The following is a 23,786-nucleotide window of genomic DNA, read 5'->3' as shown; positions in this document are numbered from 1 at the left end:
AAACCACCCCAAAACCCGCAGCTAAAGGCCGTGGGTTTTGAAGCTGCGCTTTTCCAGTGGAATTCTCGTGGTTTTTCGTTGCGGCCATGCCGCGAGAATTCTGCTGAAATTCTGTCCCACGTGACCCCAGCCTAATTCTTTTTCTTAAACAGAAACAGGGAGAAGTGCACAAAAAAGTTGTTGTTTTTTTACTTTTTAAAATGATCACTCAGACAATACACTATAGTACTTCTACATGACACTACGGGCGCATTCAGACGACCGTATATTGGCCGGGTATTCACGCCGACCGATATATGGCATCTCTCTCTGCAGGGGGATGAGGCTGAAAGAGCCGGGAGCAGTGCTCTAAGCTCCTGCCCCCTCTCCACCCACTACACTATTTTCAATGAGGAGAGGCGGGGAGGGGCGGAGCCAATTCTCGAAACTTAGCCCCGCCCCCTCCCACCTCCTCTCATTGCAAATAGTGCAGAGGGGTGGAGAGGGGGTGGAGAGGAGGCAGAGAGAGGGCAGGAGCTCAGTGCACTGCTCCCGGATCTTCCATCCTCCTCCCCCTGCAGAGAGACGCCGTATATCGGCCGGCGTAACTACCCAGCCAATATATGGTCGTCTGAATGCGCCCTACAACTGTAGGTCATCAGTATATACCTCCGTATAATTTTGGTTTTTTAATGGTCAAAATGCAGATCCATATTTGCACAAAAGAAAATAGAAATATGGAGGCAAAAATGCAAAAAATAGGTCAAGCTGAGTGTTTAGAAAGTGGCAATAAAAAATATGGCCATGTAAATAGATATATATTAGCTCCGTATTACAGTCCCAAAAATACGGCCCAATATGGAGCTAAAATATGCTCATCTAAATGCGAGCTGAAAGGGTTGTTTTCGGTATTGCAGTTCAGACTCATTTACTTTAATTGGGTTGAGCTGCAATAGCACAGCACATGGACAAAAGTTTAGCATTTCTGGAAAAACAAACAGTGGACCCTTTTTCTTAGGCTTCATTCACACGAGTGTATATCGGCCCTGTTTTCACAGCAGGTCGATATACGCTGCCCATCTGATGCATTGGTTTACAATGCATTAGTTCAGATGGGCATATTCCCATGGCATAAATGCCCCAGCCAGCCAAGATAGTGCATACGGAGCACATTTCGGCCAGGCGCTTTTACGCCGGCCAGGAAAGATAGTACAGGAACTATCTTCTGGACGGAATACAGCGGCAGCTCCCGTAGACTCCTATGGAGTTGCCGGAGAAGGGTGGTAGGAGGGAGTTTAGCAGCGTGTCTGATAAACTCCCACTCCCTTCCCTCCTCTTCTCTGCCCCTTGCCGGCTGTTTGCAATGGGAGGGGGCAGAGTGGGGCAGGAGCTAGTTGCTAAGATCACACCCCCTCCCATTGCTGGCAGCAGACAAGGGGTGGAGAGGGGGCAGGAGCTTAGCACACTAGCTCCCGCACCATCCCGCCCCCTCCACTTCCTGAGAGCCGGCGAGGGGGTGGAAAGGGGGAGGCAGTTTAGTAGAGCTAAAAATTGTTACCCCCGCCTGATGGTATCCCGGGCTCAGTGCATACTTGCCAGACTGGGCCGTCTGAACGGGCGCAGAATCTGGAGATTTGAGCACCCGTTCACGCGAATTTCGGTTGTGCTGTGGTCGTGACACAGTCAACCCAGAATCGCCTATGCCCGTGTGAATGAGCCCTAAGCTTGGACAACTCAAATATTATTGCTCGAAAAATACTTTACACATCTATCACCTGCAGAGAGAGGTAATTAATGTCTAGGGTCTAACCACTGCAACCCCCACTGAACAGTCCCTGACTATGGTTTGCTACCCATCCTCATCTAGACAGCCATGGGGAGAAAGACTTGTATAAAGCAGTAACCGAGAAGGCGCGCTGCCACTCTATACAACTCTATGGGAGAAAAAGAAACAGCCAAGTACACTACTGCTCCATACAGCTCTATAGGTGATATGAAGAGGTATCTATGGCAAGCTACTGAGACTTTTGATGGTCTGACCACTGAGACTATTGTCGCGTCTGTCTCCTGAGATCTATTATACTATAGGTTCTCTGGAGATTTTCTTCTCAGGTATGGGGGATTGGGCTGGCTGGGCGTGTGTATCTCCAGTCAGCCAATCATTCCAGGTCAGTACACATAAGAGCTGTCTTCCAAGGTCTGGGTGTGGTCAGCTTTCTCTGTTCTCATTCTCTCTCTGTGTGTGGTGTGAACAGGTTTTATGTATGGTGGCTGCAAGAAAGGTTTGTGTTTTGTTTGGTTGTGTCGCTGGACTCCTGGTTAATGTAGGGACTAGTGGTATAGCCAGGAGCTGTGACATGGCCAACAAGCTTCCATATTTTGGCCAATATGTCAACAAATACCTGGTATTTATAGCATTAACATCTGCTACTAGTGTTTGCATATTGGCTGCTCTATGGTGTGATTTTGGCTCTGTGTGTCTTCTTACTCTGTCCAGTTGTGCTCGTCGGTAGTGGCATGTGTATGCGTCCTAGCCTGGGTACGTGGGTCCTAGGGGCAGTAAGGGCCCAGATTCGAAGACCGCTGGGCCGTCCCCCTATTGGGGTGATGTCCCCACTCAAGTAGGTCCTTGGTCAGTTTCTGTTGTAGAAGATAGGGAAAGGTGTAAATCGGTGGTTGTTTCACCTGGTGTTCCTTATCCATAGTTATGTTCCTGTGGGCACAGTGCTCACTTGCCCACACAAACATAACAATTATTATTTTCCTCCACACAGAGTCTTAGAGTGGTAGCCGCAACAGATCTCTGTCAAGAAAAGAAAAGACTGGGGATCCTGTTTTTTGGGCTTATGAAGGTCATATTTATTATACCCCAATGGCCACACTCCTGGCATGCCAACTACCATAAGGATAGGTCCACATATAATGGAATTGCTGTGGCTTTATGCAGGTAACATATACAGCATTATACAAATGTCATCTGTTGTGGATTTCAGCCTTTGTAATGTAGTTGTATAACATCTGCTGTAATCCACAGTAAAATCTACAGCTTCACCATGGATGGACACAAAATCCACACTTATCTTTGTAGCTCAAAAATCTACTGTGTGTGACCTACCCCAGAAGTTAGTAATATGACAGTAACAATTATTGCACTTGCACATACATCAACAAGTCAAACGTTATTGGACAGGAACTAATATTGTATAGGACTCCAACTAGCTCAGCGAAGTGCAACTCAACATGGCATCGATTCCACAAGTGAACAGAATGGAGGTATAACGAGCCATGCTATCTGATCGCCACCAACAACTCAGTGGTATTTTTAGGTGCAGGATCTCGGGTGTGAATGGACCTCTCCATCAAATCATATTAACGCTCAACTGAGCTCATGTTGGGAGAATGTGCCACCCACACCATTCCTAGGAACTCTTCATGATGCTCCTCGAACCAATTTTGGACAACTTGGGCCTGATGGCACAGTGCATCATCCAGCTAGAGTATCCCATAATTGTGGGGTTACATTAAGTCTATGAAGGGCTGAAAATGGTCACCAAGCAGTGAAACATAGCGCACACAGGTCAATTGCGTGTTTAGGCAGATGAGTGGACCCAACCCATGGCATGAAAACATACCCCACATCGGAATGGAGCCACCACCAGCCTAGCCTGCACAGTGCCTTGCTGACACCTGGAGTCCATGGCATCATGATATTTTCCCATGTTACTAGATCAAGGACTGTTAAATGGCCACAAAACTTCAGAAATGCAATGCCCCATCTGTCTGGCATCCACTATGATGCCCAGTTCGAACGTGGATAGTTCGTATCGTTTTGCCATAAACACGCCGGCAAACCTCACTCACAAGAGAACACCTCATAACAACTTATACAGGCATGGCCATTCCTAGACCATCACTTGAGGTAACGCTACTTCATAAACCACTTACTTACTGCCATTCTATGACTTTTGGTAGGTCAGTTTAGTTATCCATTGGAAAACATTTTATATAGCATTTTCCCCTAAAATATGTCCTCTGGTGCGAAATTCTATTCAGTTCTCAGCCGTTATCACCCACCTTCCTCAGTCTTCTGATAATGCCATGATAATTATACAGTGAGTTATCTCTGCTCTTGTATCACGTCATAACTAGGCATACTTGCCATGCAGGGCTATAGGAGAGCTGGGAGACAACCACCGTGGAAGCTCTGTTGGTATCCATGTTGGTCGTCACCCAGCTCTCCTACAGAACAATACTAGCAGAATAAAATTTGTTCCAACTTCACAGGTAAAAAAAAAACTCAGGAACTAATACCGACTGGTCATTTATTTCTTTTTTTAAAGGGGAAACGCTATTACAGTAAACTGTAAAGTGAGCGGAGGATAAAGCCCGGCTACAATTGTTAATTCTACTAAGCTCTACACAAAATAATGATTCATGTCACCACATTCTCCAGTGCCTGAAATACTGACTAATCTTGAGGTGGAGTCCGTGATCTTTCCGGGTCAGATTAGCAATGGTATGGTGGAGGAATGTGGAAAGAAAAAAAGGTTACAGGGACCAGCCAAATCTCCATGTATAAACAGAGATTGTGGCAGGTATGTATGACGTACATACAGTATGGACGCAGCTACACAGGGGAACCTGGAGGACATTACTCAAGAGAGTTTGAAAAGTTTGGATGAGTATAGACTACATTTGGTTGTCCATGCACATAGATAGAAAGTCAGTCCTGGTCTTTTTTTTTTCTTTTAAACTTCATTGGGAAGGTTTTGCCACCTATGTATCCATATACATAAATGTGTATGTAGACCCCCCCCCCCCCCCCAACAAAGACAAAGGCAAATTTCAAGGTTTTTTTTCGTCCTTCCCCATGGCATTTTGCTGAGCATTTCCGGTGCGCTCACATTTTGCTCTCCTTTGTTGCTCAGAGGCATTCTGGTCCAGTCAAGGGAATTTTTATTTACTAGTACATACCAAATAGTATAACATATTTCATTTTTCTAATCTGTTCTTTTTTCTGATAGTTTCTTTATTGTATCTTCTGTATAGGATTATGGGGACGGCCATCTTGTCAGAACTACATTTATGGCCAGGGGGCATAGGAACATGTAGTCTGGACAGGACTGATTGACTTTTATGGGAGTGTGTTCTAGGCATGATGAAACAACAGTTCTGGAGCTGTGGTATGATCAGCAGGAGAAATCCGATCTCATTGTAATTTTCTGCCTTCTATGTTTAAGTTCTTGTTGGGGCAGTCTCTACACAATTACCCTACTGGAGGGGATCAGCCAACCACACTGCTGAACCTCGCCACAGAGAGGAGTGTATAATTGGTTAGCCTCTCTTTTGGGATCCACAGAGAAAAGTATTTATTGTTCTAGTTCCCATTACTTAGTTCCAGACCAGACTTCTCTATTATGTCCAGCCAGTGTGTCTTGCTACTTGTTTTCTAATCCAGTCTGTGTTCCTAATTTATAGTTTATCTTAACATTTCCTTGTTTGTTTCTGTCTGCCTTGCATCATCTCAGTATTTGCTTCTATAGCCTTTTGTCTGGGCCCTAGTGCCCTCCTGTTCTTGGGGATAGTGTTTTAGGCAGGGTCATCTATAGAGACAATTTAGGGATGCTTAGGGACAGTGGTGTTTGGTGTTGAGGGAAAGTATCTGGGAAAGATGAACAGAAAGCCATTGTTATTTTAGTTTAATGCCATCTGTTTCAGTTTCCACTGCCAGTCCCATTACAATCAACTTGTTACCATAACCGCCTGTCATCTAATGGCGAGTCCCTAGTTGCATTTGTGTTGATACAGACTTTATATCAATATTTCTTGCAACATCTGTTTATTATGCTTTCCTGTAAGTCATGGGTTATCTGAGAACAGGGAGACACTGTTAGTACCCAGGAAAGAGACTGCAAAAGGTGAAGCACAGTTTAACATCCAATTGGTTTCGGTCCAAGCATTTATTATACTTCTATGTTGTGCTGTACTTCTAGATGTTATGAGTGCCTTCGTAAATGGAATGTGTCGGTTGTCAATTTAGTCATTATTTCCAGGAGGAACAACAGGGGAATGACAAACTAAAGCAATAGATTTCTAATGGGGATCAAAGTCTTTACTAAAACAGACATATCAGAAATGCTGACTTGTCCACTAGAACATGTGATTGCCATACATTAATACTCTGGATAGGATAACTCACTATGATGTTGTCAAGTACATAATATATGGATGTTGCATTTTCAAAAACATGCAGTAATTTTTTTTTTTTACCTTCATAGCCTCTTCTCCAATCTGTTTTCCCAACACAGCCTGAAATGGGACATCAGATTTCCCTATCACAGATATAGATCTTGCTTTATCTGCTAGGAAGGCTGCAACCTCCATACCTGGATATATAGGGGAGAAATAATGTAAACGACTGTTCTGTTAAGGTGAACAGACTGTTATTCAATTACTTAAAAAAAACAAAACACTACATTATTTAGATATTAACCTGTAAAATATGGGGGTCAGAAACACTATCTTTTCTCCTTAGGGAGAGCACCTAGACGGTGAGTGAGGAGGCTAAAAAGGCCATTCATGCTCCTCTGGGTAATATGCAAATAAGGGAGATTGACTAAATTCAACTACTTTGATCCATGAAAATTATAGGAATGCTGCCTTCCGATAGGTGGCTCTGTGGAGGTATTATTCCATCTCCCTTGTTTTCCTGTAAAATATGACATTCTTTGTTTGTTCCATACAAACCTATGGGCAGACATTTACATTTTTGATCATCAGACAATCCCTTTAAAGATGACCTATTAATCCCAAACCCTAATGTTTTTATTGTAAAAGTTGCTAGTTAATATGGGGCTAAAACTTTCTGCAAATGTAAGTGGTTAAAAAAGAAACTCCCGCAGGAGTAGGACATGAACTTCCGGACAGCAGTACTCTCCGCATGCTCACGGTTTTAGGCAGAGCCGCAAGATCTCACAATAACTAGTGAGATCTTGTGGTTCCAACACTGTATGGGACCGTGGAGTGTAAGGGACGTCCCCTAGAGGTTTAACGGATTACCATGTTAAGCAGCAAAGATATAACAAATTACCCAGTGGAGCAGAGAGAAAATCAAGACTGAGGAAGTGGACACAGAATAAAGCCAGCAGGCGGCGCTATTCTAACAGTCCTGGAATATCTGGGGAAAGAAACATTTTTTTAAATAAGTGTTTATATTTACATTATTGTATGGGCTGGATCTATCTAATGACAATATTTCTCATGGGACAAACCCTAAAAGTATACAATCAACTCAGATTTATAAGTATATTTCAAAGTGTGTACCAAATTTTGTTTGTGTGTTAGAACCCCTTTTACACAGAACAATTGTCCTTCAGTTTAATTGCTGGATCAAGCGAAACTGAACGATAGTAGTGCAGTGTAAATGTTGCCGTCAACTGAATGACGACGCGTTCACTTATAATTCACCATTCAGCTGAGGCAGGCATAAAAAAAAAAATCTAATGATGATCGGCCCGTGTAAACAGGCAGTCATTCATTTATGATCGACTGCCTGTTTACTGTGAAAGGAGTGATCTCCGTCTGCTCCACCTCCATTCATTGAATGATTATTGCTCCTGTGCAAAAGCCCAAGTGCTGTAATCATTGGGATGACTGTCGAGAGCTTAAAGGAGATGTCCCGCGCCGAAACGGGTTTTTTTTTTTTTAAACCCCCCCCCCCGTTCGGCGCGAGACAACCCCGATGCAGGGGTTAAAAAAACCACCCGCACAGCGCTTACCTGAATCCCGGCGGTCCGGCGTCTTCATACTCACCTGCTGAAGATGGCCGCCGGGATCCTCTGTCTTCATGGACCGCAGGGCTTCTGTGCGGTCCATTGCCGATTCCAGCCTCCTGATTGGCTGGAATCGGCACGTGACGGGGCGGAGCTACACGGAGCTACACGGAGCCCCATAGAGAAGAGGAGAAGACCCGGACTGCGCAAGCGCGGCTAATTTGGCCATCGGAGGGCGAAAATTAGTCGGCACCATGGAGACGAGGACGCCAGCAACGGAGCAGGTAAGTATAAAACTTTTTATAACTTCTGTATGGCTCATAATTAATGCACAATGTACATTACAAAGTGCATTAATATGGCCATGCAGAAGTGTATAGACCCACTTGCTGCCTCGGGACATCTCCTTTAAGTGCTGACAATAGTCACACGTAAAAGAGCCCTAACAGACCATTCTCTGTGTGAAGGAAATGTACTATAGCATGTGCCTATGGATCTACTTTATCTGTGAAATACGGAAGTCTTTCCATGTAGAAGTCCGGACTGTATTGTATAACCACACATACCTATAAATGAACTCCCCAAAATCACCACATTCTTGCTTGAAGCAGCTTCGAAGATTGCAACGGCATCTTCCGGACAGCGCAGATAGAAAACGTTCTGCAACGTGGAGCCGGGACACTTAAGCTCTCTCGGTCTGAAGAACACACACAAGAGTATATTAAGATTGCTGTTACTCCAATAGTGAGGCAATTGTTTAAGAATGGCCAGCGCACTCCCATAATAAAGCCTACAGTTGTGTTAAAACTGTCTCATTTTGATCTGTATGTAATCAATTGATAAAGCAAGTTGAGGTGGAACTTAAAACTCCTGGGCCCCAGTGTAAAATCTAACAGGGCTCCTCAACAACTAAGTGCAATTTATGACACTGGTGTCCCTAAGTGGCAAAGGGACTGTTACCATGAGGCCGGTCAGGGACCCTGGGTGGCAGTGCTGCAGTTTGTTGCAGCGTCCTGGGATGACGTTGTGCCCTCGATCGGGTCGGCGAGCGGTGGTGCCGTACTCCGGTGTGCGGGTACGGCATGTGGCACGCGTGGCCATGTGCACGCGTGTGCCTGCTGTGAGAGGCACACGCGCTCTATCTCTGGGAGTTATGGTGACTGGCTGGGAGCTCTGGTCATAGTACTGGGCTCCCTATATGGAGAAGAGATGCCTTATGGGCCCCCTGAAGGCTCCTGGGCCCGGGTGCAAATGCATCCCCTATAGTTACGCCAATGGGCCCAAGCTAATTCCACGGCAGTTGTGGAATAATCGGGATGCTCCAATACAACAATGTGAAACAGAAAATCCATGACCATATCAGAAACGTATGGCCCCCGACATACAGGGCGTAAAAGACGGAGACAGAGACCACAAGCTGTCCATCTTCGCGGACGACTTGCTGCTATACGTTTCAAACCCCCGGATCAGTCTGCCAGGAATTCTTAGGGAGCTGTCCAGATTTGGGAAGCTCAGTAATTTTAAAATGAACGCACAAAAGTCCGAAATCCTTAATATTACCCTACCATCTTTGGAAATGGACGCATTGAGAGATGCCTTCCCCTTCCAATGGAAAACGAGTTCCTTGACATATTTAGGGATACAAATCCCAGCTAAATCCTCCCTGACGTACGAACTGAACTATAGCCCCTTATTGGTAAAACTGGAGTCGGAGTTAGAGGGGTGGTCCAGGCTGCAACTCTCCTGGTTTGGAAGAATCAACGCATTAAAAATGACCATCTTACCTAGAATCCTGTATGTTTTCCAGACAGTCCCCTGGGACCTCCCAAGACAGTTCTTCACTCGCCTACAGAAACTCATGGGCAGATTTGTCTGGAAAAACTCCCCCCCTAGAATAAGCTACAAGATTCTGACCCGGCCTAGATCCTTGGGAGGGGCAGGACTGCCAGATCTCGAACTATATCATAGGGCGGCGATAGGTAGCTGTATCCTGGATACAATACATCGCACCGGCGAGAAATCTTGGGTGGCCATCGAGTTGGGTCAAAACCACTTCGATCTGCGCGGGGCTTTCTGGATCCCGGGTAGGGTAGACTGGAAAAAGGAAGGAGCCACACCCCTCGCCCTAAGCCTGATCCAAGCCTGGGCCCGCCTCACGAGAGGAGGACAGGTAGTAACGATCCCTGGCCCTCTGACACCCCTGGTAGGGAACCCGCAAATCCCTGCCACAAGATCTAATTCAAATCTGGCTTTTATGCCAAGCAGCCCGACCCCACGGGTCCGGGAGATCGTAGATGCGAATGGGATACGTCCCTTGAACGAGCTGAGGGAGGGACCTGGATCAAGGCCAGGAGACTGGATGCAGTACTTCCAGGTGAGAGATTATATTAGGACTCTTAGGGCCCCCGAGTCACTCACGGCAGAGCTCACCCCATTTGAGAAAATATATGTCGACAGCACCCCCCCAACACATGTAGTATCTCTGCTGTATGGGTTGTTGATCAATGAGCGGGCGAAAGGAGTCCGACTGAGATGGGAATCGAAGTGGGAGGAGGAACTGGGAGGCCGGCTCTCCGAAGAACTCTGGACCAAATCCTATACCCTCTCACACAAATTGTCAATATCGGCTAAAGCCCAGGAATTAAATTACAAAATAGTAACTCAATGGTACAGGACCCCGGACAAGCTTCACAGAATCTTCCCGGAAATACCAAACGAGTGCTGGAGGTGCCATTCAGAGGTAGGCACTATGTATCACATATGGTGGAGCTGCCCGATGGTTGCTCCCTTGTGGGGTGATGTGGCCAGACTGTACGGAGCGGTGAGTAGATCCCCCCTAGACCTGTCCCCCGAGATCGCCCTCCACTCTATGTTACCAGGCTCTTTATCTCACGCCAAAAAAGGGTTACTGAGACACTTCATCATGGCTATGAGACATAACATAGCCCAACACTGGAGACGAGAGGGGGCGATGCCGAGGGTGACCTGGGTGAATGCCCTGGAATCTATTAAATACATGGAGGAACTTGCGAGATCGGACCGAGACCCGAGCCAGACAACAGATGACACACATAGAGCATGGAACGCATGGATGGACTTCAGGGGTTCGCCCGCGTTCTCCAGGTGGCTCGAAGAGGGGGTGACTTAGGAGACGAGGACGGAACCCCCCTCAGTGGACTGATGGACGGAACTTAGCCTCAGCTTTGACCTTAAGCCAAGCCTGGTACTAGGGGTAACCTTAACATAGTGTTTAGCACTTACCATAACGACACCTTAACCACAACATCTACACGAGAGAGATGTGGGAGCCCAGCACCCTACCCACTACCCAAGCCCAACATATCTAACATCCCATCCCCCCCCCCCCCCTTATTCCCTGGCTTCCTTTAAGCCCCCCTCTCAACCTGCTCTAATCCACTTTCACATTCTATTCTATAACCTTCTTTATACAGTTTTTTAATTTTTCCACGCGTGCTAGGATAGCCCAATACAACAACTAAAATTTATTATGATTCTGATCTAAACTAAAGAGGGCTTTATATTCCTCCCCTCGGGAGGCCCAGCCGATGGGGATGCAGGGCGGATCGCCCACCCGCCTGGCGGGCCTCCTCGCGCCTGATCCTCTGGAGGGGTACACTTAAAGTTAGTTGGTTTCATAGTTGAAGGTTTTATTGACCGTTTAGTTATCTGTTGGAAATTAGCAAACAATGTGTTTTTGTATCATTGCAAGATAAACACCCAACATTATTGTACGTAAACCTGCCAGCAAAGGAGATACAAGCACGTAACCTGTTACATGTAAAGTTAAGCGAATAAACATATTTTGAAACAGAAACGTATGGCCTACATCAAGAAACTCCCATAGAAGTTTTTTAATGTAGCCAGTGAAGATGAAATGTTGATGAAGTTGACATTTACTGCCATCATTTTATCAGTCAAGTGCACCATTTATGAAGTTAAAGGGTCACCCCCATGATTTGTTTCTTCTGCATGATGTAGCTATCCCTCCAGTAGATATAAGTGAGTAGCGTCACCTTGTCTACATCTGGTGCCCTTTGTTATTTTATTCTTTCCCTTTGCCTCCTGCTTCTCTTATGTGGGGATAGGTAAATATCACTCCTCTCTCTATAGGGTTAGTCCTGCATGGCAAGTCATCGGTATATATTTAGGTTGGATGGGGATTCTTGCTTGTATCTTGGGCTCTAGAGTCTAGGTGATACAGGGATATATATCTGTGTTTGGTACCCCTATGCACCACCACGCAGGATTGGCACTTTGAGAGTGTAGACTGTATAAGCACAGTGGCAGCTAATAGGAGTTCATGTTGGTTAGAATTGACCTACATGAACCTCCATGTTCTATTTGTGGGCTGCCCTTGCTCTTTAAGGTCTCGTTTATTACATTTTCTTCACTAACCCTATGGAGGTTACTCTATATCTGGACCGCCATGATATTTTTTCCTCCTTTGTGAAGAACCTTTAGGGTAGTTTTGTGCCACAAACACTTCTTCTAGACTCTCCTTCTATCCTTGGAGGTCTGTACTTAGTTTGCACCAAGGCCCTGTATTGTCTGGATAGCCTACCCTTGATCCCAAGTGAGGGTGAATTTATTACACAACTACACCCGACCTTGTAGTGTCTCCACAATACGCTACAGGTTGTTTGTATTCCTTTTGGTTTTACACGGGACGAAATAAGCGTGCGGCACAGAAATGGATTTTATTGCGATGTTAACTGCTGAATAAGTTTTGTGTAAATTCTTGTGGAATTTATTGCCTTTTTCTTCCCCTGCAGACTTAGGGCTTATTCACAGGAGCGTACATCGGCCGCCGTTTTCACGTCCAGCCGATATACGCTACCATCTGAGCCGTCTTCCCCCTTCCCTACCTCTCATCGGCTCTCTGCCTGTCTCCTCCCCTCCAGCGGTTTGCAACTGGAAGAGGTGGAGGTAATCTCCCGCCCCTTGTCCGCAGCCAGCAATGGGAAAGGGCAGGCCGGGGCTTAGCTCCTCCCCCTCCCATTACAAACAGCCGAAGGGGAGGAGAGAGGCAGAGAGCCGGCAAGGGGGAAGACAGCTCAGATGGTAGCGTATATCGGCCGGCCATCAAAACAGCGCCCGTTATACGCTCCTGTGAATAAGCCCTTTAATTGTAGAATATTTCCTGTATGTTAGAAATCTGCAACAATGAATTTCTGCAGCAGAAAGCTTTTCTTTTGTGGAATTCAATCTTGGGGTTTGGAAGTAAAGACGAGCGGATTTTAACGGGTGCAGAATTCAAGTCAAAAACGGATAACACTGACACGGAAATGTCTGCGCAGACGAATTCCGACGCTTGGGAAAGCACCCTTATCTTTAGGGTGGATTCAGACGACCGTATATCGGCTCGGTTTTCACGCTGAGCCGATATACATCGTCCTCATCTGCAGGGGGGGGGGGGGAGGATGGAAGAGCCAGGAGCAGGAATTGAGCTCCCGCCCCCCTCTCTGCCTCCTCTCCGCCCCTCTGCACTATTTGCAATGAAAGGAGGCGGGACAGGGGCGGGGCTAAGTTCCGTGAATTAGCCCCGCTTCATCCCACCTCTCCCCATTGCAAATAGTGCAGAGGGGTGGAGAGGAGGCAGAGAGGGGGTGGGAGCTCAGAGCACTGCTCCTGGCTCTTCCAGACTCCCCCCCTGCAGAGAGAGACGACGTATATCGGCCGGCGTGAAAACCCAGCCGATATACGTTCGTATGAATCCAGCCTTATCCTGTGAATCAGTCTGATTACCGTGATACTAAAATTTATATAGTTTATGAAATACTACATAAAAAAAAAGAAAGAAAAAAAATACTTTAAAAAAATATTGCTTTCTGTCAACATTTTTGGTTGCCTAACTTTCTCATTCTTCTGTTCATGGCGATCTGTGAGAGCTGTCTTATTTTTTGTGCGGCAACCTGTAGTTTCTATTGGTACTATTATGGGGGATGTGCAACTTTTTGATCACTTTTTATTCAATTTTTTGGTCTCACTGTTTCCTAGAAAAAAAAGCACAATTCTGGCATAGCATATTTAATAATGTAATATTTTAATAAACAGGCATTTTATGGATACAACAACTGCAAAGTTGTTTTTTTAAAACTTTTAAATATTTTTTTTTGTAATAATTAGCCATTGTTTTACAAGTTTTTTTTACTCCCCATAGGGGACTTGAACTTGCAAGTTATTTATTTGCTTGTGCAGTATAATGCAATACTTTGGCAATTAAATATACTATATTTTAAGAGCCTTCCTATTAAAGTCACACCATAGGCATATCTTAATAGCCAACCTATCATGGCAGCTCTGGGGACCTTCTGAAGGCAACCAGGCTGCAGTTACACCCAGATGGCAATCCTGCGATCTCATTGCAGAATTGGTAGCGACATTTAACTGCCATTGAGTTAACTCCAATTGTGGCTGTTGCAGGCAGGCATTAGCTGTCAAAGCTGATACCTCCCCTATGTATGTGACATATTTACCTGCTGCCGACTGCTATTAGAAGTTGGCTGTATTGAAGGAATGATCCATCCTTAAATTTGACCCTGGCTTCATCTGTGTTAATAGAAACAACCTACAAGACACGAGACGTAATAGTTTAATAGGAGTTCATATCGTGTTAGCAAGTATCAGTCTGGTCTAGAACACTTAATAGAAGCCACCTGCAGGACAGCGGAGTTGTCTTTTAAAGACGGGCCAGCCTGTTTGTTCTGAAAACATTTGTGATATTCGGAAGTTCTGGATCCCACATGTGTTCCTCCCAATCATCATAACAGCTGTCAGAGTATTCAGCGCTACAGCGTCTACCGGAGGTTTTATTCTGGATGGGGCAGCATTCAATTATGGCATAAGTGCAATCATTTTCCCCTTGCATGGCTACACAGTGTATCTCAGCCAGTTGTGTGGGCTGGCCCCGTCACAAAAATGTACTTTTATAAGTGCTTTGAAATGTAGGAAAATGCTGTTTTTAGCAAAGCTATTGGACTTTCCAATTAGAAAAATATTAATCATGTGTCCAGTAGGTGGCAGCAGAGTTGCACACAAAATGTGTAGTGCAGAACTATATGGTGTGTAGCAGGGAACACAAAAGCAGTGCCAGCTTAGTGCCCACACACAGTAGCGCCAGCGGAGTGGCGTGATATTAGTTATGGGCAGTATAGGCTTCAGGCCTCATGCACATAGCCTGTTACAGATCCATACTCCACCTGCATCTGCCTTAGATTTTATAGGGAGACACAACCAGCATGGACTCCAGCATTAGTAATTATAGGGCCCTAATGAACCAGGGTAGTAAAGGGGTGGAAGCGTCACTCTCATTTTATTTATTAATATAGCTCTAAAATTCGGCTAAATTTCATAATATATCTTAAGGGTTCAGAACAGCCGCACACAAGCGTTATCGCAAAAACGCTCACTGCTGCGCAATGTATTTGCACAGTGAAGGACTGTTTTTTGCGCCCGTGCCTGCACAAATACTGAGCATTTTTGCACAGGCACCGGTTGGGGAAATCACCTCTGCCTTGATTAAAAGGCTAAAAAGCCTAACCAGGTACCGGTGTCCGCGGGTATGCGCAGTGTTTTGTACATAACCAAGCGTAAGCAGACTCCTATGGGGACCTTTGGCGCGCAAATGCCGTATTTGTGTGCATGTTATGTCTTTTTTTGCATGAGGGAAATACATGCGCAAAAGAGAACCATGAGAATGAACCCATCTAAATCAATGAGTTCTATTTGCTGTGTATTGCGCTCACAAACATGCCTGTGTGCAGCCCCCCCCAAAGGTGGTCTCACGGAGGTGAACGCATATACGGTCGCGAGACGTATATGCGCTATTAAAGGAGCACAATTGCAGGCTATAGCGCCCATAGCGGCACTTTTTATTGTACTTTTTTGTGGTAATGCGACATGAGCTTCTGGATGAGTATGGCAGATGGACATGGAGGTTTTCTTACCACATCCAAACTTCCCTGTGTGAATACACCCTTACAAGTGTCTGCTACGTATGAATGCACCTTTCATCTCAGAATTGGTGCACACCCACATCAAAATCCACAGCATAATCTACTCTGCAGATTTCGGTGTGGAGCCGCAGTAGATTTCACCCTTTCAATTGATTGTTTTTGATGTGCAATTTGGCATGACTTTTCCACTGCACTAAATGTAAATGTACCCTCATGATTAGAGATGAGCGAGCATACTCGCTAAGGACAATTATTCGATCAAGCATTGTCCTTAGCGAGTCTCTCCCCGCTCGAGAGAAAAGGTTCGGCTGCCGGAGCGGGTGAGAGGTGAGTTGCAGCAGTGAGCGGGGTGGAGCGGGGAAGGGGGGGGGGGGGAGAGAGAGGGAGAGAGAGATCTCCCCTCCGTTCCTCCCCGCTCTCCCCCGCCCTACACCGGCAGACGAATTTTTTTCTTCCGAGCGGGCAGGTACTCGCTAAGGGTAATGCTCGATCGAGTAATTGCCTTTAGCGAGTATGCTCGCTCATCTCTACTTATTTGTTCACACGTAGCCGATTTGCAGACTTCACCCTTCAATTGAAGAGAGAAGTCCGATGCAGATCCGTGTCAAAATCTGCACCAATTGTGCTGCACCAAATCTGCTGCTACGTGTCAATATGATAAAGATAATTATTATTATTTATATGGTGCCAACATATTCCGCAGCGCTTAGGCTAGGTTCACACGGGGCGGATTTGCTGCGGCGGCCGCTAATCCTAGCAGCGCTTCTCCCGTCAGAAATCTCGTGGTTTTTCGCTGCGGCCAAATTTCCGCCGGGAATCCGGCATGTGAGAACCCAGCCTTACAATACAGGGGAAATAAAAACAAAACCACTGTTACATGAAGTAATCAATTGATGGAAACAGTAGGGGTGAGGGTCCTGCTCCAATGAGCTTACATACTGCAAATAATGGGGTGATACAGAAGGTAAAGGGGTTGGAGATGTGCACGGTATGGGGAGGTGGAGAGTGAGGGATGATATACACATAGACAATGGTCAGGCTATGTGGTGGCTGAATCGGTATGACTACAGGGGGCGGTTGATGGTGGCTAGCAGGGATTGCAGTCAGTAGGTCAGGGAGAATGTTATCAGGTGGAGTACAGAGGGTTTGGTTTAGGGCATACAGTATGCCTCCCTGAAAAGGTGCGTTTTTAGAGCACGCCAGAAGTTTTGTGGTTTGGGGTTTGTCTGGATAGTTTGGGGGTAGCGCGTTCCAGAGGACCGGTGCTGCTCTGGAGAAGTCTTGGAGGCAGGAATGAAAAGTTCAAATTAAAGGGGCACTTACCCTGATTTTGTTAGCGGAGCAGATTGCGCTAACTGGGTGATTAATTGAGATAAGGGAGGCAATGTAGGGCGACGCGGTAAAATGGAGAGCTTTATGGATGAAGGTAGTGAGTTTGGATTGATTCTGTATTTGATGGGCAGCCAGTGCAGTGACTGGCACAGTGTAAAGGCGTCCGAGTAGCGGCTGGACAGGAAGATGAGCTTGGCTGCCACATTTAGGATGAATTGGAGAGGGTAGAATCTGGTGCAGGGGAGGCCGATCAGCAGCGAGTTGAAATAATCGAGCCGGGAGTGGATGAGGGCAACAGTAAGCGTTTTTAGGGTGTCCACAGTGAGGAAAGGGCAGATTCTTGCGATGTGCAGGTGCAGATGACATGTTCAAGTGAGAGATTGGATATAGAGGGTAAAGAAAGAGATTAGAGTCGAATATAACCCCAAGGCAGTGAGCATGCTGTTTGGGATATATGGTGGTGCCACAAACTGAGATGGAGATGTCAAGATGAGGTCGGTCTGCAGATGATGAAAGCACCCCAAGGATGACCTTCATGTATGTGCGCACGTGGCAGATTTCCTGTGGATCTTCTGCAGCAGAAAGATCTGTAGCAAATCCGCACCAAGATCCATGTTAAAATCCGCAGTTTGTTCTGAACTCGAAACACTGAACGAAAAGTGAACAATTCTTATTGAGCGATTCACCGATGAATCTGCCTTTGTAGACATGCTGCACAAAAGCGAACAAGCCGATTGAGGACGGCACCAGCTCATTCGCTCGTGCAAACAAAGATCGTGCCGCCTAAAAGGAGCCTTAGTTTACACCAGTTTTGAGGACAACATTTTGGTGCCATTTGTGGTACATGCCGTCACATTTAGATCTTACTCCTTCCCATTAACACTTTCCAATCCACTGTCTGCCGTCTTCAGACATTCTGATTGAAGGCTGTACAGCTCTGATGTCGGAAGGCATCCAGCAGGGTATTCTTACTGAAGATTACTGGCCGCTCTGTTGTTGGGGGCCTCTCCAGCATGTCTCATACTGCAGTACCAGCTCTAGCCAGCAGATGGTGCCACTGTATAATGGCAGAAAGAGACAACCCCCTAGGAAACCCTGGATCCAAAATTGGATTCCAAAGGGTTAAGCCACACTTTTTGGATGCAGTGTGCAAAGCATGCAAGACAGTTCCTGGCAGATTTTCAATGGTAAATGTGCCCGCTTGTGTTCACATGATTGAAGGCACCGAATTAAACCATGACGAAATCAGAAAAACAAGTTCTATGTAAATCAATTACCTCTTTCTCCGTCCATACTTCAAGATCATGTTCCTTGTAAAATTCTGTAGGGCGCAGATAGATCTCCTCAGCCTTTACATTCATCGCCTGTAGGAAGAAGTAACACTTTAATAAAGACGCAGCATTTCATATGGACACACACAGCCTGTTTTGGTGGGATCTACAGAAAAAAAACATATATGTCTATAGCAGGAAAAAAAATACATTTCTTTGCTCACCGATCCAGCAAGCATCTATATATCTCTATATATAAAATGTTTTCCAGGATTACACTATTGATAGACTTCTCTTATGAGAGGCCATCACAGTGGCAGTGTATAATGTAGATGGTTTGGGCTGCCACCCAGGGCCTGGGTCTCCAGGGGGTTCCACGGCCGCCAAAACCATCCACCATAATACACAGCACATCAGTTAGTAGGGCCTATGCCAGGCTGTACTCATAGGTAGCAGAAGTCAGTGGGAAGGATCAGGTGGTGTTTCCCGCAACAGATTTTCTTATCAAGGAACACAGACGACCTTCACTGGGATGTTGCACAGGCTGAGCTGCCTCTTCTCTTCCTCTGACTGGACCTAGCTGCATCTTCCACTGGTTGTGGGTAGGTACGCGTGTATGTACCTGTATGTAAAAGTGTGTCTTTCTATGTATGTGCAATGTATGCACTACGTAACTAATGTAGCGTCTAGGGTTTTTGTCAACATAGTGCATCCGGGTTGATGAAAGTGGCACAACTAAGGACAGTGTGCAATTTCCAAACCACACACTTTTTTCCAACACATTTCAATCTATGAACTGAGTGGGGTCCTGGTACCGTATCTATGTAGTAAGCTCAGTTCTGGTACCATATCTACATAGTAGGATCGATTCTGGTACCAGATCTAAGCAGTAAGCTCAGTTCTATTAGTCAAACGATCTATCCTGCAATGATTCCAGTTAAAGGCTGAACATAATTTTACCTAAAATAATAATAATCAGTGCAAGATAAAGAGTTACTCCAAAGATGTTACTGAAAAAATGTTACTCAAAATGTTACTCTACTGGATGAGGTTCTCTAGCCTAGGGGGCTAGGTCATCAGGAGTAAAATGTTTCTTTCAGGGCTCCTGCACACTGGCAAGAGAAATATCGGGTTGTCATTGACACCCTGATATCGTTCTCGCAATCCTTCAGAAGCCATGGATGCGAGGCGTTTCCCACTCGTCGATGTCAATGGGGCCAGCGGCAGCAGCGCCAGCCCCATCGAAATCAATGGGACATGATTGTGATCCTTCACTACTGCTGTGACAGCAGTGGCAGGGGACTCTCCGCGACAAGGATTTTTTGGGTGGGTGGTGGGTGGGGGCTTGAAATATAAGCCCTACCCCGAAAATAATCATTAACTGCAAAAAAAAAAAAAAAGGAATACATCACCTTAGTACTGCTGTCATCTTCGGCTCGTCTTCTTGCAGGTCCTGGCACTCTGCTGCTGCTCTTGAAAACTCCCTGCCTTCTGAAGTGCTGCCTCTGATTGGCTGAGCGCTGTGTCGAATCAGAGGCAGCGGTCAACTGTCATTCAATGCTCAGCACTGTCTCTGATTGGTTGAGTTCTGTGACCAGTCAGAGGCAGCGCTTTCAGGAGGTGGGGATTTTCAATCCCCAGCCAGAAGAGAAGCAGAAGAAATGTGCTGGGACCTGCAAGAAGATGCACCAAAGATGACAGTGCTTCCTAGATCATGAATTCTTCTTTATTATTTTTTTTTCTACAGTTATTGATTTTCTTCTGTGTGACGGACTTAAATTTTAACCCCACCCCCCCCGCGCAAAAATCCTTATCGTGGAGAGTCCCCTGCCACTGCTGTCACAGCAGTGGCAGAGGATCACAATCCTCACCCATTGATTTTGGAAGCAATGGGCGAGATCGCAAAAAGAAATGGACGTGTTGCGATTTTGTTTCAACACTGCATCTCAAGCGTTAAAACATCGCAAATGTGCCTGGACCCATTAAAAGCCATTGGCTTCATATTTTTGCGATTTCTCGCAGTGCTGGGAAATCGTGCGATTCCCTCACAAGTGTGAAGGCACCCTCAGGATATCAAACTCAGAGAATCAATACCCTGAAGAAAAATGCCTCTATCCATCTGTTAGATATGGACAAATAGACAGGTGTATTTACTAAGAGATAAAGCTAAATACACCTGCATCAGCACAAATACCTGATTAGATCATGCCAGCTGATAATAACTAACGTGCCACTACTTATAGTAGCAGGCACTAACTAACTCAGCTCTAATAATAAGCTAGAGGTGCAAACTGCTCTTAAAAGGGTATTCGAGGGAGAATACTATTGATAACCTAAAGATTCTTTAATAGAGATGAGCGAGCGTACTCGCTAAGGCAAACTACTCGAGCGAGTAGTGCCTTATGCGAGTACCTGCCCGCTCGTCTCAAAAGATTCGGGTGCCGGCGGGGGACGGATCTCTCTCTCATTCTCTCCCCCTGCTCACTCCCACAACTCACCGCTCTCCCCCCGTCGGCACCCGAATCTTTAGAGACGAGCGGGCAGGTACTCGCATAAGGCACTACTCGCTCGAGTAGTTTGCCTTAGCGAGTACGCTCGCTCATCTCTATTCTTTAACAATGCAGAATATCAATAGAACATGGGGTGGGGTTGGATTTTCCTCATACCTGTTTAAGAATGAACAGCATAAAAAGAAACTAAACAAAAACAAAAAGTTTGTCTATCAGAGTACATGTTCACATTATACTGTTTTAATGTCAAGGTCTTTCCTAAAATGTCACGCTGCCACACCGTGCCTTTTAGTTTGTTTTTTTAGCCACAAGTCGTAATTGCTAATGGCGATGGTATTTCCAGCAAACCCAGCGAATTACACAAATAGTACCCCTGAGTATGTGGAAATGGAGTCACTAGGTCTATGATCTGCTGTCTAGTTAATTGTGTCTCAATAAGTATTTTTCAAGAGTATCACATGTACTATTTGGGGAATGTTTTTGCAGAGCCTCAACCCAGAAGCCGTCAGTCCACCATCAGGGCTAATGATATATATCTTTTTTATTTTACTCCATCTATCCTACTTCTGTGATGTAACTTACTTAGTATGGCGCTTGGGTCTCTGATTGAAAGAGGCAAGCGCTGCAGATATAGCACTATAGTTGCTGATTTATTATATAGGTCATTAATAGTATTCTCCCTGGAAAACCCCCCATCTTCAGAATAGGTCATCAATAGTTGATCGTCTGGGGTCCATCACTCGGGACTCCGACCGACCTGCTGAGCAGGCGCATACTGTCAGTGCCGTATATACATAGAAGTCGGAGTGGAATCAGCGGAAGTCTCTGCCCCGACCTCTGTGTAGTGGCCGGCACGGCACGGCTCTCATTGAAATCCATGAAACTTCTGCTCTGACAGCATGCACCCACTCAGCTGATTGGTCAGGGTCCCAGGTGACGGACCCCAGCCGATCAACTATTGATGACCTATCCTAAGAATAGGTCATCAATAGTATTCGCCCTGGAAACCCCCTTTAAGTGCAGTTTGCACCTCTAGCTTATCATTAGAGCAGAGTTAGAGCCTGCTACTATAAGCAGTGGCACGTTAGTTAATATTAGCTGACATTCCATCTAGTCAGGTACTCGTGCTGATGCAGGTATATTTAGCTTCATCTCTTAGTAAATACACCTGTTTACTTATTCATTTCTAACAGATGCATAGAGGCATTTTTTTCAGGGTATTGATTCTTTGAGTTTGATATCCTGAAAGAGGCATTTTACTTCTGATGACCTAGCCCCCTAGGCTAGAGAAACTCATCCAGTACAGTAACATTTTGAGTAACATCTTTGGAGTAACTCTTTATCTTGCACTTAAGTAACATTATCTTGAGCCTTTAACTGGAATAATTGCAGGATAGATCGTTTGACTATAGACCCCTGCCTTTTTGAGGGTGATATGAGCTTGGATTGCCCCTATCCACGTTACCGTAAACTAGAAGTCGTAACATACCATATAACTGATATCTGGAGCTGTACATTATTGGTCTAAATGGAGTGATAACACACCCTCATATAAGTGATAGGACACAGGCCGGTGGTTTAAAGGAGATGTCCCGAGGCAGCAAGTGGGGGTATACACTTCTGTATGGCCATAATAATGCACTTTGTAATGTACATTGTGCATTAATTATGAGCCATACAGAAGTTATAAAAAGTTTTATACTTACCTGCTCCGTTGCTAGCGTCCTCGTCTCCATGGAGCCGACTAATTTTTGGCCTCCGATGGCCAAATTAGCCGCGCTTGCGCAGTCCGGGTCTTCTGCAGTCTTCTATGGGGCTCCGTGTAGCTCCGTGTAGCTCCGCCCCGTCACGTGCCGATTCCAGCCAATCAGGAGGCTGGAATCGGCAGTGGACCGCACAGAAGAGCTGCGGTCCACGGAGGAAGAGGCCATCTTCAGCGGTGAGTAGAGAAGTCACCGGAGCGCGGGGATTAAGGTAAGCGCTCCGGTGAGCTTTCTTTACCTCCCTGCATCGGGGTTGTCTCGCGCCGAACGGGGGGGGGGTTGAAAAAAAAAAAAACCCGTTTCGGCGCGGGACAACCCCTTTAAATAGAGATTGGTCTTTTTTCCCTATTGCTTTGTGTATGTGTCCTGGTTTTTGTGGCCTCCTTAGGCTTATTTTATCTATTAAACAAAGTTATAATTTAGGGCAATCTGTGAATCATCCAACCATTTAGAGCAACCAATACCTTGCCCTTAGATGTTCAACATTGAAAAAGTCTTTTCAACGAGTTATTGTTACCTTAATGGAGGTTGAACCCAACATGGCATCAAATTCATTGTGTATAGTTTCTTTTACTACGGTCATTAATTTGAAGTCTAAGAGTGAGGGTATGGAAAAGGTTGTCTGTTGTGCAGTCTAAAAGCTGAAGTTATCTCTTCAAAAGGTTGTCCATCACTTAGAGTCTTTTTGTATCATCTGGTCTACTGAGCCGATTGCCTTCTCTCTCCACGCCTTAAACATATTATCATCATTACCCGGTTGGAATTCTATGTGAATCCACAGAGGCATATATTTAGATAAAGGGCATGGGAGGCAAGAGCTTGCGGGTTTCTTTCCATGTCACCAGGGTATCTAGAAGGATTAGTGAGTGTTTTACAGTGGGTAGTCAGTGCTTGTATCTAGTGTGCAGCAGGGACTTAAGGTTTCATGGATCAGCTATCTCTTTCTATAGTCAAATTAAGGACCTTTTACACGAGCTAGTAATTGTTCAGATTCCCACGGTCTAGCAAGAATCTGAAGGATTATCGTTCAGTGTGAATGACGGGTTGGCCTTATGAATGACTGCCTACTTACTGTAAATGGCGGGGGCATGGACTGACAATCCCTGGCCCAACTCTGCCTCTATTCACTTGTAAGCATCATTCCTGAGTAAAAGTACTGGAACAATTTGATAGGACGACTTTG

General features: G+C 45.6%; 1 protein-coding gene across 3 annotated transcripts in view; it reads right to left on the bottom strand.

Moving 5' to 3' along the window:
• Positions 1-23,786, bottom strand: part of LOC136625480 (apoptosis-inducing factor 3-like) — an 86,509-nt gene that overhangs the window by 40,802 nt on the left and 21,921 nt on the right. For all 3 annotated transcript variants that reach the window (XM_066599680.1, XM_066599681.1, XM_066599682.1), the window contains exons 8-11: positions 18,337-18,423; positions 14,249-14,340; positions 8,318-8,448; positions 6,250-6,365 (exon numbers count right to left, since the gene is read on the bottom strand). In XM_066599680.1, coding sequence (XP_066455777.1) covers positions 6,250-6,365; positions 8,318-8,448; positions 14,249-14,340; positions 18,337-18,423 — 426 coding nt within the window. The remainder of the gene's footprint in view (positions 1-6,249; positions 6,366-8,317; positions 8,449-14,248; positions 14,341-18,336; positions 18,424-23,786) is intronic.

The sequence above is a fragment of the Eleutherodactylus coqui genome, chromosome 4 (assembly GCF_035609145.1).
Source record: "Eleutherodactylus coqui strain aEleCoq1 chromosome 4, aEleCoq1.hap1, whole genome shotgun sequence".
NCBI classification, from domain to species: Eukaryota; Metazoa; Chordata; class Amphibia; order Anura; family Eleutherodactylidae; genus Eleutherodactylus; species Eleutherodactylus coqui.
This window is presented reverse-complemented; position numbering and strand designations above follow the sequence as displayed.